This window comes from Amphiura filiformis, chromosome 12 (genome assembly GCF_039555335.1).
Source record: "Amphiura filiformis chromosome 12, Afil_fr2py, whole genome shotgun sequence".
NCBI lineage: Eukaryota > Metazoa > Echinodermata > Ophiuroidea > Amphilepidida > Amphiuridae > Amphiura > Amphiura filiformis.
Window position 1 is genome coordinate 50,550,149 of NC_092639.1, and position 11,511 is coordinate 50,561,659.

At 36.6% G+C, this 11,511-nt stretch overlaps 1 protein-coding gene across 3 annotated transcripts in view; it reads left to right on the forward strand.

The window, feature by feature from the left end:
• Positions 1-1,355: 1,355 nt before the first annotated feature.
• Positions 1,356-11,511, forward strand: part of LOC140166360 (venom phosphodiesterase 2-like) — a 54,922-nt gene continuing 44,766 nt past the window's right edge. The window contains exons 1-8 of one of the 3 annotated variants that reach the window (XM_072189804.1): positions 1,356-2,241; positions 4,323-4,445; positions 6,684-6,734; positions 7,408-7,474; positions 7,773-7,854; positions 9,867-9,964; positions 10,291-10,367; positions 11,329-11,460. In XM_072189804.1, the coding sequence (XP_072045905.1) occupies positions 1,534-2,241; positions 4,323-4,445; positions 6,684-6,734; positions 7,408-7,474; positions 7,773-7,854; positions 9,867-9,964; positions 10,291-10,367; positions 11,329-11,460 (1,338 nt within the window). In that variant the 5' untranslated portion in view covers positions 1,356-1,533. The remainder of the gene's footprint in view (positions 2,242-4,322; positions 4,446-6,683; positions 6,735-7,407; positions 7,475-7,772; positions 7,855-9,866; positions 9,965-10,290; positions 10,368-11,328; positions 11,461-11,511) is intronic. The other 2 variants (XM_072189805.1, XM_072189806.1) reach the window with 2 other exon arrangements.

The following is an 11,511-nucleotide window of genomic DNA, read 5'->3' on the forward strand; positions in this document are numbered from 1 at the left end:
TTCTTTCTTTCTTTTTTTCTTTCTTTCCTTCCTTCCTTGCCCTTCCGTCTTTCTTTCTCTTTTTTTTCGTTCCTTCTTTCTTTCTTTCTGTTGCTTTTATTATTATTTCAAGTTCGTTCTTATTTTCTTTCTTAGTCTTTCGTTCTTTCTTTCTTGCTTCCGCTTTCTTTCTTTCTAGCTCTCGCTATCTCTCTCTTTCACCGCTTTCCTTCTTTTTTTCTGCTGTCTTTCTTTTTTCTTCCTTTTTGACTTTCTTTCATTCCTTGCGTCCTTCCTTCGTTCTTTCTTTTTCATTCTTCCATTTATTCTTTCTTTCTTTGGCTTTCTTTCTTTATTTCTTTGGCTTTCTTTCTTTATTTTCTTTATTTTTTTCCTTCCTTGCTTCCGCTTTATTTATTTCTCTCTCTCCCTCGCCCTTTCTTTCTTATCTTCTTTCATTCTTTCTGTCCTTCATTCTTTCTTTCCTTGTTTCTTTCTTTCTTTCTTTCCTTGCTCTTCCGTCTTTCTCTCTTTTTTCACTCCTTGTTTCTTTCTTTCTTTTTTCTTTTTCTTTCAAGTTCTTTCTTTCTTTAATTATTTATTTATTTATTTATTACACGTATATCAATACAGTATGTATTGGACTCGCTACACTGTGTTTCACGTTGCTAAACGATCATCAGGCGAATGACTACAAACTACGGAGGTTTTTTCTTCTTCCTGGCAGTGTTGCCATGTCGACATTTGCTTATGAATTCAGTCCGTTTGTTTAACGATCTGTTTGCGTGTAATACGTGTAATACTACTGCTCTTTTTCGAAATCGAGCACTCTTTTACAGCAGTTTGTGATAACTTTTTTCGTGTATATATTTATTTATTTATTTATTTATTTATTTATTTATTTATTTATTTATTCATTCATTCATTCATTCATTCATTCATTCATTCATTCATTCATTCATTCATTCATTCATTCATTTATTTATTTATTTATTTATTTATTTATTTATTTATTTATTTATTTATTTATTTATTTATTTATTTATTTATTTATTTATTTTTCTGCGGTATTTTTTTTTAATAAACTTAATTTATGTAGCGCAATCAATATAGGCCTACATAAAAATGATCCGAAATACAAGAACCAGTAGTGCAATTTAGTTAAAATATTCGAGTCCTATCCTTTCCAATATCATCATACACCAACATTGGCTCTACCAGAAATGCATTGTGGTATAGGAAATAAACCAAATTTCCCATAATGCTATTGGGCACACACCGTGTAAAGCAAAACAATCCAATAAATTCTATCGATGGCTTTTGTCATGTTAATGTAAAATATACATTCCAGTTCACTGGAGCTAGTGTACATGTCGCATGCATGCACAATTCAATTCAGGTCATTGAAAATAACGGTGAATAATAATAATTACGTATAACTGATGGAATTCACCAAGCAGTGATCGTGCGACAGCTATATTATGATTTGTAAATAAGCATGTTTACTGTCGTATTGCTATATTATATTATGTGGAAGGAAGCTTAAAATTCAGTATGCCGTTGTTTAAGAAATCTAACGATGGCCAGCGCCAAGCTGAGCTGGAACTACAGCAATCGACACTCAATATGATACACAGTGATACTGGAACATCCTCATTGCCAAGACACAACAATTCGGGACCTTGGTACACGCCTACCAGCATTAATACCGTCCCACATCGTAGTTCCACGCCACGGACTGGATCACTCATATCTTCCCTAGGGTTTAGTCCGGCGTCAACTACGGCATCACGAGCGACATCGCGGGCATCTACACCACAGAGTTCCGTTCCTCCCAGGTCACCACCTCCTGTGATCATCACCCCTCCTCCTGCAGCAGATACACCAAATACCAACAGAACTAATGCAAATGCTGGTATATCTACCAGAACCTCTACACCCGCGCAATGGAACCCGGGACATCAGAAAACACCTGTGCAAAGGAATGGGACAGGTACACCTAGAAAATCAGCTGAATCCGATCAAAAACAAAATTCTATTCTTTCAAAAATATCAAATTTTAAAATTCCAAGTCCACGTAAAGGAAAAGATGAAGCGGACGTTTCGAGGACAAAATCACCTTCATCAAGGAAAGGTGGTGCATCGCCGTCACCTTGGGCACCAAGTGGTAGAGGAGCAGGAACGCCGACTGTGAAAGTGATAACTAGAGATGGTGAAGTGAGTAAATCAGACAGGTCGACTACAAAGCCAAACCAAGAACCGGTAAACCTACATTATCATGTCTCTTGCATGTGTTTGCAATTGCATGCTATACTATTATTATACTCTCAGTTTTGCAGTATTGGTTTTGCTTTGATATTCATGGTAGTTTATAGTTATTGGTAGCATAGCATGATACCCAGCAAACACAAAACATTTTACAGAAAACGTTTAAATGTCGGGTTGTAGGCATATAAAGGAAAACCTGTTGCAAAGCATGCTATAACGTTAGGCTTGTATGTTGATCAAATTGTTGCAAACATGTTTGTCAAAAATATTTTTACAATAACCATGATAATATTTTGACAACATTAAAATGTTTATTATAGTGGTTTATTTGTCATTTTTATAAAACGTTTTATGACATATAGATAGTGACATGTAAATGTTATTAAAAGCTTTTTTTTCCAAAACCGAAAAAACAATGTTTATAACATGTTACGGTCTATATATGTTTTAAAACCCTTTTGTGTTTGCTGAGTATATAATGTACAGGGTGAGTCAAAAAGAGTACAATAGAGCAAAGAATCGATATTTATGCAAGATCCAAGTCAAACTTTCCCATTATTGAAAGATTCTATAAATGTGACACTCAATAGTCACCTTCTGTGAAAATATGAAGTGAATCGCGACTACCGTTTAATTTTTATGAGTCCTTTTGCTGCGATACCCAATTTCGTTATTTGTCCACGAGATAACATGTATTTTGAATGAGAGCACAAAATACACAGTAAAGGCTCTGAAACTGACTTTAATTTAATAAGGTTGATTTTGCGCGCATTTCATTTTGACATTTGAAAAACCCACCTACAAATTTGTATGTTTTTGATAGAGAATAAACATCTTTAAAGTAAAGGTAAAATTAAAATAACAACAAATAATGTTTCTTCTCCTTAAACAAGACCAAGGGCAATAACACAGTGCTCTCAATTCCAATGAGGTTAAGAAAATGGCAGTTGTTCCAAATCTACCTTACATTCAAATTTTAGATGTCTCTTGGACAAACATTAAAATTGGGTATCGCTATAAAATGTGTCATAAAAACAAAACGGTAAATGCTAATTCCTTGATTTTTTCACACAAGGTCACTGATGAATATATCATATATAAAATGTTTTAAACCTAAAGGTTCACCACGGTTCCTAAATAAAATGGATTATTTTCTCTATTGCACTTTTTTTTTTACTCACCCTGTATTATATGGAAATTAGACAAAGATCATTGCTGTTATTTTAGCTCCTTTAGAGATTGTATGATATACGGCTTTTATCTCTGGACTGTATTTAGTCCTTATAATCAAAGGTAGGGCTGAAAACCAGAACTTGTTATATGTTCCACTTTAAAGTCCACCAGTTTAGCATATCCTTGAACATGGTCACACAGACAACAAAATATTTAATTAAGATACCAGTTTTGTTCACCCTGTATATCCTAAACAAAGACAGGTATATCATAATTTGAACCAGCAGATAGCTGCATTCTTTAGCTCGGATTTTAAGACCTCATTTGTTGAAATCGGTAAGAAATAAAGACACGGTGATCCAAAATCCCAAGGATGATACAAATTCAAAAGTTTCAGATTGTTCCATTGGATGTCCTATTGATGCACTAGCGCCGTGGATTCCATTCATGAGAACATTCAAATGTAACTTTTTAATTTCGTTCCTTCCGCGGATTTTCGATCACATTTTCTTTAACATGTTTAATACTCAACCGATTTCAACAAATGAGGTCTAAAATCAGAGCCAAAGGATACAAGTATCAACTGCTTGTTTTGATTTTGACATATTTGTCTTTGTTTAGGATTATTATAATTATTGAGGATGGGGTGATTTTCCAAAAAGAATCAAACGTTTGTCTCCAAACATCAATTTTGGACATATCCATTCTGGTTTTAAGCCCTCGATTAGATAGACAAATGTAAAATATCTTTGGAAAAAAATTACTATGCCGGTAGGCCTCGTATAGGCATACTGTAGTGTACGTATAGACGTAGTTTTTAGAACGTGTAAGTAATGACGATGTTTAAGAATGTACAAAAGTTGATTTTTATTATCATTTTATTTGATGTAATATTTTACAAGAAACAAATTCCAGTCGATCAGTTAACTCCCAATATGCGTCCAAGACCAGGCAACGTACCAAAGATAACTCGCAAAATACAAACGGATCCTGTCGACGAAAACTTCCAACGAATTGAACCGGAGGTAATATACTTCACAATGACAATGACTGAGAAAGGTTAAGGGTCAAGATTTGGTGTTTAGATTATGTTTAGATGATTAGTTTGTAATCAACTGTTTTTTGTTGTGTTTGTTGTGTTTTTTTTTTTGAAAAGTGATATATTTCGTGTTTAATATGCTTGTGTACATGTATAGAGATTATAATGTTTATAAGTTTAGATGAGTGTCTCTGCAAACTAATTAAAAAAATTGTTTCACGTCCCCCACCTTTTTATAAAAGAGTGAGGCAGGAGGGTGGGTTTTTATTGACAAAATACAGCAGTTTTTACATAAAATAGACATTACTCGCAGTTTTCAGCATCTGCAAGGAAAATGATGAGGCCCCTGTTTTTAAATTTCAGTGATTCAAGACAAGTGGTTCATTATATGTGATAAGAAATGCGGTACATTCTAGCGGTGGCTCTCTTTTCTTATCATAAATAACGTACCGCTTGTCTTGAGTCACTGAAATTCCAGTGTAGTAACTTGATTCCTTGCCCCTATAATATTCATAACTTTTGTTACCAGTGCGTTATTATTTTTTGGAGAAAAATGCAAAAATAGTCACAAATTTATTAAGGGATGGGGTATGAACGTTTGGACAGTATTTATTGTGGGACATTAGAGCACATCAGACATATCAAATTGCATTCTGAATACGAAGAAAGTCCTTCTGATTTCAAATAATTTTGATTTTTCGAAATTCCCTATGTAATACACATTTTATGGCAAATCATTAAAAATTGATATTTTTGATATTTAACAGTACTCGAAGTAAACTTAATAAATCTGATGATTTATACCAAAGTGTATGTAGGTGGGATGAATAGCCGAGGAGCAATTGAAAATTTTGACCTTACGGATTAAAGATACGGATTTATCCCCCAAAACACCAAAAAAATTAGGTCTTTGGGGAAAAAATCCATATCTTCAATATGAAAGGTCACAATTTTCAATTGATCGTCGGCTTTTCCTCCCAGCTACATACACTTTAAGAATATGTCATTAGGTAAACTTATAAAATTTACTTCGAGGATTGTTATATATCAAAAATGTGAAAAATATCAAATTTGAATAATTTGTCATAAAATTTATATTATATCGTGAATTTCAAAAAATTAAAATTAGTTGATATCAGAAAGACATTCTTCGTATTCAGAATGCAATTCGATATGTCTGATGTGCTCTCATGTCCCACAACAAATACTGTCGAAACGCTTTTATTCCAGATCCCTTAAACAATATTAAAATGGCTCGGAGTAATGTGACCATTTGTATGATAACTTGATGTGTAAAAAGAGTACGACACAATGGTGGCTGGCGTTTTTAAAATTATAACATTTTAATATTTTCAAATTTGTTAACATTATTAACATCACCTCAAAATTCCGGAGCATACCTACCAAAATGTATGATGTGAACACCTCCAACACATACACCCCCACCCACCAGTGGCGTAGCCAGGATTTTGGAACCGGAGGGGCACAACTGGTAAATGTACCGACGGAAATACTTTTTGCCGACGGTAGTTGTGATTTGTTGACCCAATTTTTTTTTGCATGGTTTGAAAAAGTGAAGAGCAAAAAAAAAAAAGGATATTAGGCGGTACCAACAGAAAAACGCATAATTTTTATGTATAATTCACAATTTTTCATCGTTTTTGTATAATCCTCCCCTTTTTTCTGTCACCCTGGGTAAAAAATAGTCTATTGTAGGCCTAACCCATTTTTTTTTCTTCAGCCCCTTCCGTCTACCGACGGCCTTACATGAACCGGCCCCTGCCCCCCCAATGGCTACGCCACTGCCACCCACCACACACCCCCATACACCCCACACCCCCCCCACTCATCCCACACACAACCTCACCCCGGGTCCGCCGTTGTACTGTACATATCAACTATTAAAATGAATATATTTAACGCTTTTCACAATACTACTGTCCATTTAATACAATTATTAATGGCGCCAATTTTGGCAAAGAAGATGGCATTATATAACGGAACCAGAAACAGCTTGGACAAATAATGACTTTGACTAAAATAACACTTAATGACCCGGGCATGTCTGAGGGATGTGTCCTTCAATTTTGCATCGTTTTATTTTATTTCATTGTCATTGTCCATGCCACATAATGTGATACGACGTAGTTAATATCTAAAAAACAACTTGGAATTATAAGTTGCTGCTACAACGAATTTATCATGTCATTTTTTCACATTTCAGAAAGAACCCGAATGGTACGTAACTTACAAGAAGTACAAGAAACCAATATGGGTAAGTAATGTAGATCTTATCGGCAGTATTGTATATTACTAGTATAGGATCTTTAAATCCTAAAGATCTCGAAAGATTAACATCTTTCCTTTCCAGAAGACCTTATCAGTCATGTCGGTGTCATCTTCAGAGTAACAAAAATGTTGTACAAAGTTGAAAATCGACAAATTATTGTAGCCAGTGAGTAGCCAAAATCGAATCTTAAGTCTGTTAAATTATTGCTTAGAATCAAAGAAAATTGAAATAGAATTTAGTACATCCCAAGACCTGATAACTTTAATTTCAGTGATGTTATTCAATGTTCTTGGAACGTCATCTACAAAACGTGCAACAGTGTTAACGGACTTGTTTAAAGGCGCATATTGGAATGTCATCTTTCCCTGGGTAAGATCTGACACCAGGCCAGCCCATGGCCAAAGGGTAACATGAGTAGGTTTGTTTCACCTTGAAGGCAAGGATAGTCTTGCAAATATTGGCTAACTTTTCCCTAGACCATCCAATATGCCATATACAGTACGACTACAACTGGTATCTACTGGTCAGTTTATACTCCTATTTCCACATCTGTTATTTTTATATGCTCCTTTAAAGGGTGAAGTAAACAGCAGTTGTTTAATATAAATAATTAAGTTGTTTAAAATGCTTAAACAACCTTTTCTTGTATTGTTTTCAGATTATTTTTGCAATCATTGTTTTGGTACTTGTGATTATTATTGCTTTTGCTGCCAGTGGCAACACAGGTAAGTCGTGCTTTCCAAACCATCACTGTGGATGATAATATCAGAAGTTAAAGTTGTAAAGATAGACGATAGATTTGAGCCTATACACGAATTTGTGAAATGTTTATTTCAGCAATAATTGTTTTACCTGTGTGTTCCTCGTGCATATTACCATTACAAGAATCTCAAATGATAAACCTGACAAAGAGCACAATTTTGATGATTTTAAACAATTGATGTTATTGTTATTGTTGGTACTACGGCCTCTTTGTAGGTATAAATGACATTGAATTAACATTACATTTGTATTTGCTTACAGCTACTGATTACAACGGTGCTTTCGCCATGCTTGTAGGTGAACCATGCAATCATTTCTGTAAACCAGGCGAATATTCTACAGCGTAAGATTTTTTAATTACTAAAACTTTCTACATTAATAATAATAAATCGCAGTGATTTATTGTACGCTACGCGCAGGCACAATGCCTAGACGTTGATCCGCAATCCTCAGCACACTCTACAGGTTGTCGCTGACCACTACATGTACGGCCCACCTCATTCGATAAGCCATTTAATAACAACTAGGCGGTTACCCGTATTTGGCGGTTCTCGGCTGTCGCGATTACCTGGCTGATACTGACTGTACTCACCAAGTTTTATGCCCATAGGACAGTTTTTACTAATTTGACCCTGGATGACCCCAAAATGACCGTCCAAAATTCTAAAAGTTGACTGTACCCACCAAGTTTCATGCCCATACGACAAATTTTACTAATTTGACCTCGGATGACCCCTGGATGACCCCAAAATGACCGTCCAAACATTTGACTCTAAAAGTTGACTGTACCCACCAAGTTTCATGCCCATATGACAGTTTTTACTAATTTGACCTCAGATGACCCCTGGATGACCTTGGGTGATCTTGGCCCACTAACCGAAACAAACTTGTTCTGTCTGAGGTCCAGATGCACCCACCCACCAAGTTTGAGGAACGTGTGACCCCTAGTCTCCGAGAAAATAGGCGGAAAACAGTTTTTACTAATTTGACCTCAGATGACCCCTGGGTGACCTTGACCCACTAACCAATACAAACTTGTTCCGTCTTAGGTCAAGATCCACCTACCCACCAAGTTGCATGCCAATATGACAGTTTTTACTAATTTGACCCCTAGATGACCTCTGGTGACCTTAACCCACTAACCAATACAAACTTGTTCTGTCCCGGGTCAAGACGCACCCACCCGTCAAGTTTGAGGCACGTGCGACCCCCAGTTTCTGAGAAAAACAGTTTTTACTAATTTGACCCTGGATGACCTTGGGTGACCCCTGGGTGACCTTGACCCACTAACCAATACAAACTTGTTCCGTCTTAGGTCACGATCCACCTACCCACCAAGTTGCATGCCCATATGACAGTTTTTACTAATTTGACCCTAGATGACCTCTGGTGACCTTGACCCACTAACCAATACAAACTTGTTCTGTCCTGGGTCAAGACGCACCCACCCGTCAAGTTTGAGGAACGTGCGACCCCAGTTTCTGAGAAAACAGATTTACTAATTTGACCCCTGGATGACCTTGGGTGACCTTGACCCACTAACCAATACAAACTTGTTCTGTATGGGGTCAAGCTGCACCCACCCACCAAGTTTGAGGAACGTGCGACCCCAGTTTCTGAGAAAACAGTTTTTACTAAGTTGACCCCTGGATGACCTTGGGTGACCTTGACCCACTAACCAATACAAACTTGTTCTGTATGGGGTCTGTTCTGTATGGGGTCAAGCTGCACCCACCCACCAAGTTTGAGGAACGTGCGACCCTAGTTTCCGAGAAAATAGGCGTTTACTAATCTGACCCCTGGATGACCTTGGTAACCTTGACCCACTAACCAATACAAACTTGTTCTGTATGGGGTCAAGCTGCACCCACCCACCAAGTTTGAGGAACGTGCGACCCCTAGTCTCCGAGAAAATAGGCGGACAGACACACAGACAGATAGATAGACAGACAGATAGATAGACAGACAGATAGACGATGCGTATTATTATATAGATTCAGGGACTTTGCAGCTTCAAGAGCGCACATCCTAGACATTCCACATACCCTCGCAACCAGGATCAGCTACCCGAGTTTCGTACGGGTTACAACGAGACAATTAGCAGTAAGTTCCGTGTCCAGGGGAATTTCAAGCTGACTCAATTTTCCACGAGAGCGTATACTACGCACCGCCAGGGTTCGAACCCGCAACTTCTCGCACCATAGTCGAACGCCTTATCGATTGAGCTAAGCTATCTCCTCCAAAGGACATTGCTAGTATATACACCTAATATTACATCTAAACTCATTAAAATTGTGCAAATATTATGAAAACAATACAATAATTATAACAACGTATTTTGATTTTGCATTTCAGTGGATCCGACACTCCGCTTGTCGTATTGGCTCTAGATGGCTTTCGAGCTGATTATTTACAAAAATATAAGAAAGACTTACCAAACCTGAGGAGATTAAGTAAGTTATGTAAATGCATGGAAACATTTGGGTTATGTTTCAAATCTAAAATACTACACTGCAAAAATCGTGTCTTAGGCGCAAGTTAGCAATAGGGTATTGTAATTGCAATTAGACATGTCTTGCCTGAAACACAATCTAACACACATCTTGTAAGAGATCACGCTTCTCCAGACTCACAAATTCACGTCTCAACGTTCTTCACGTTCATCAACCCACCAGGGATTTCTCTTCATCATAATGTGATCGCATCCTGCTAAGACTTATTTAGACTTGTTCTTCAACATTTTCCCAAATAAATCAATATTTTAATAACTTTCTTTCAGGTGAATGTGGTGTTACGGCAGATATGCGAGCATCTTTCCCCGCTACAACAGCACCTAACCTATGGACGATAGTATCGGTAAGTTCAAATTTGGAAGGTTACCCCTGTTTATGTTACTATATCCAAGATTAACACAAATACATTCACACACATTTTTTATGGCATCAATTAACCACCTGAGCACTACCTGCCGATCTAACATTGCCTCTGATTGGTCAGTTACATGATAACTTTATTTTAATTACCAATCAGAATGGAGCTTTGCAAATAATTCATCCCAATTTTTTTGCAGGGTGAAATTATTGGTCCTATTGATAATGAAAACTTCTTTTTGACCAATAGGCAGGTAGTTCTCATGGGGTTAAATTGAAGCACTCGCTGCTGTAAAATGGGCACCGTAACCTCGTGTCATGGGTCCAATGAATATGAAAATACAAAATACTTGAGACGGTATTTATGTCGTTGGTTTGTCTCTACAATACTCTCTCGTGTCACACTTCAGATTTTAAAAACAACTTACAGGTTTATTATCTGTGACCAACGAGGCCTCAGCACACTTAAAATGCAACGATGACGGTAATAGAGAGTTAACCCCAAACTCTCTATAAACCATTGTTTGCATGACACTTAAGGGAGCATACATTGTTTCCATCCTGATTTTCAAGGCGTATCCAAATATGATCCCTGTTTTAATTTATTTATTTAAAATAGCCCAGCAGAGCATGCAAAATGATTCTTTCAAGAAATAGTTAAGAATAATAATTAATATTAATTAACGTTTAAAAATGTTAAGAATATGTTGCACATGAATGAAACTAAATCTCTTAAAGACATTGAAGGGTTGTTTTTTTTTACCAAAAACAGATCAATCCAGAACGAAAGTTTTATTCTGCAATTTGCATGGAAATTCTCATATTTCTTACAGAATTTGGTCACAGTAATAAATGAATATGTTCTGTTTGATGCTAAGGCTGCAGATCATAAAAGTGTTTACCTCAATCTAACAAACTCAAACAATTTACCATTATGTATATTGAAGGGTTACTACCCCCAGTTCCATGGGATTGTATCTGATTGGATTTTGGATCATAAGACTGATGAAGAATTTGCTCCACGAACAGACCCCACGGGATATGGTAGCATTGATGCCGGATGGTATCATGATCCAGCGGTAAGATAACATGGTAAAATCAATCAAGCTCAGACCGAATTCCATTCACTT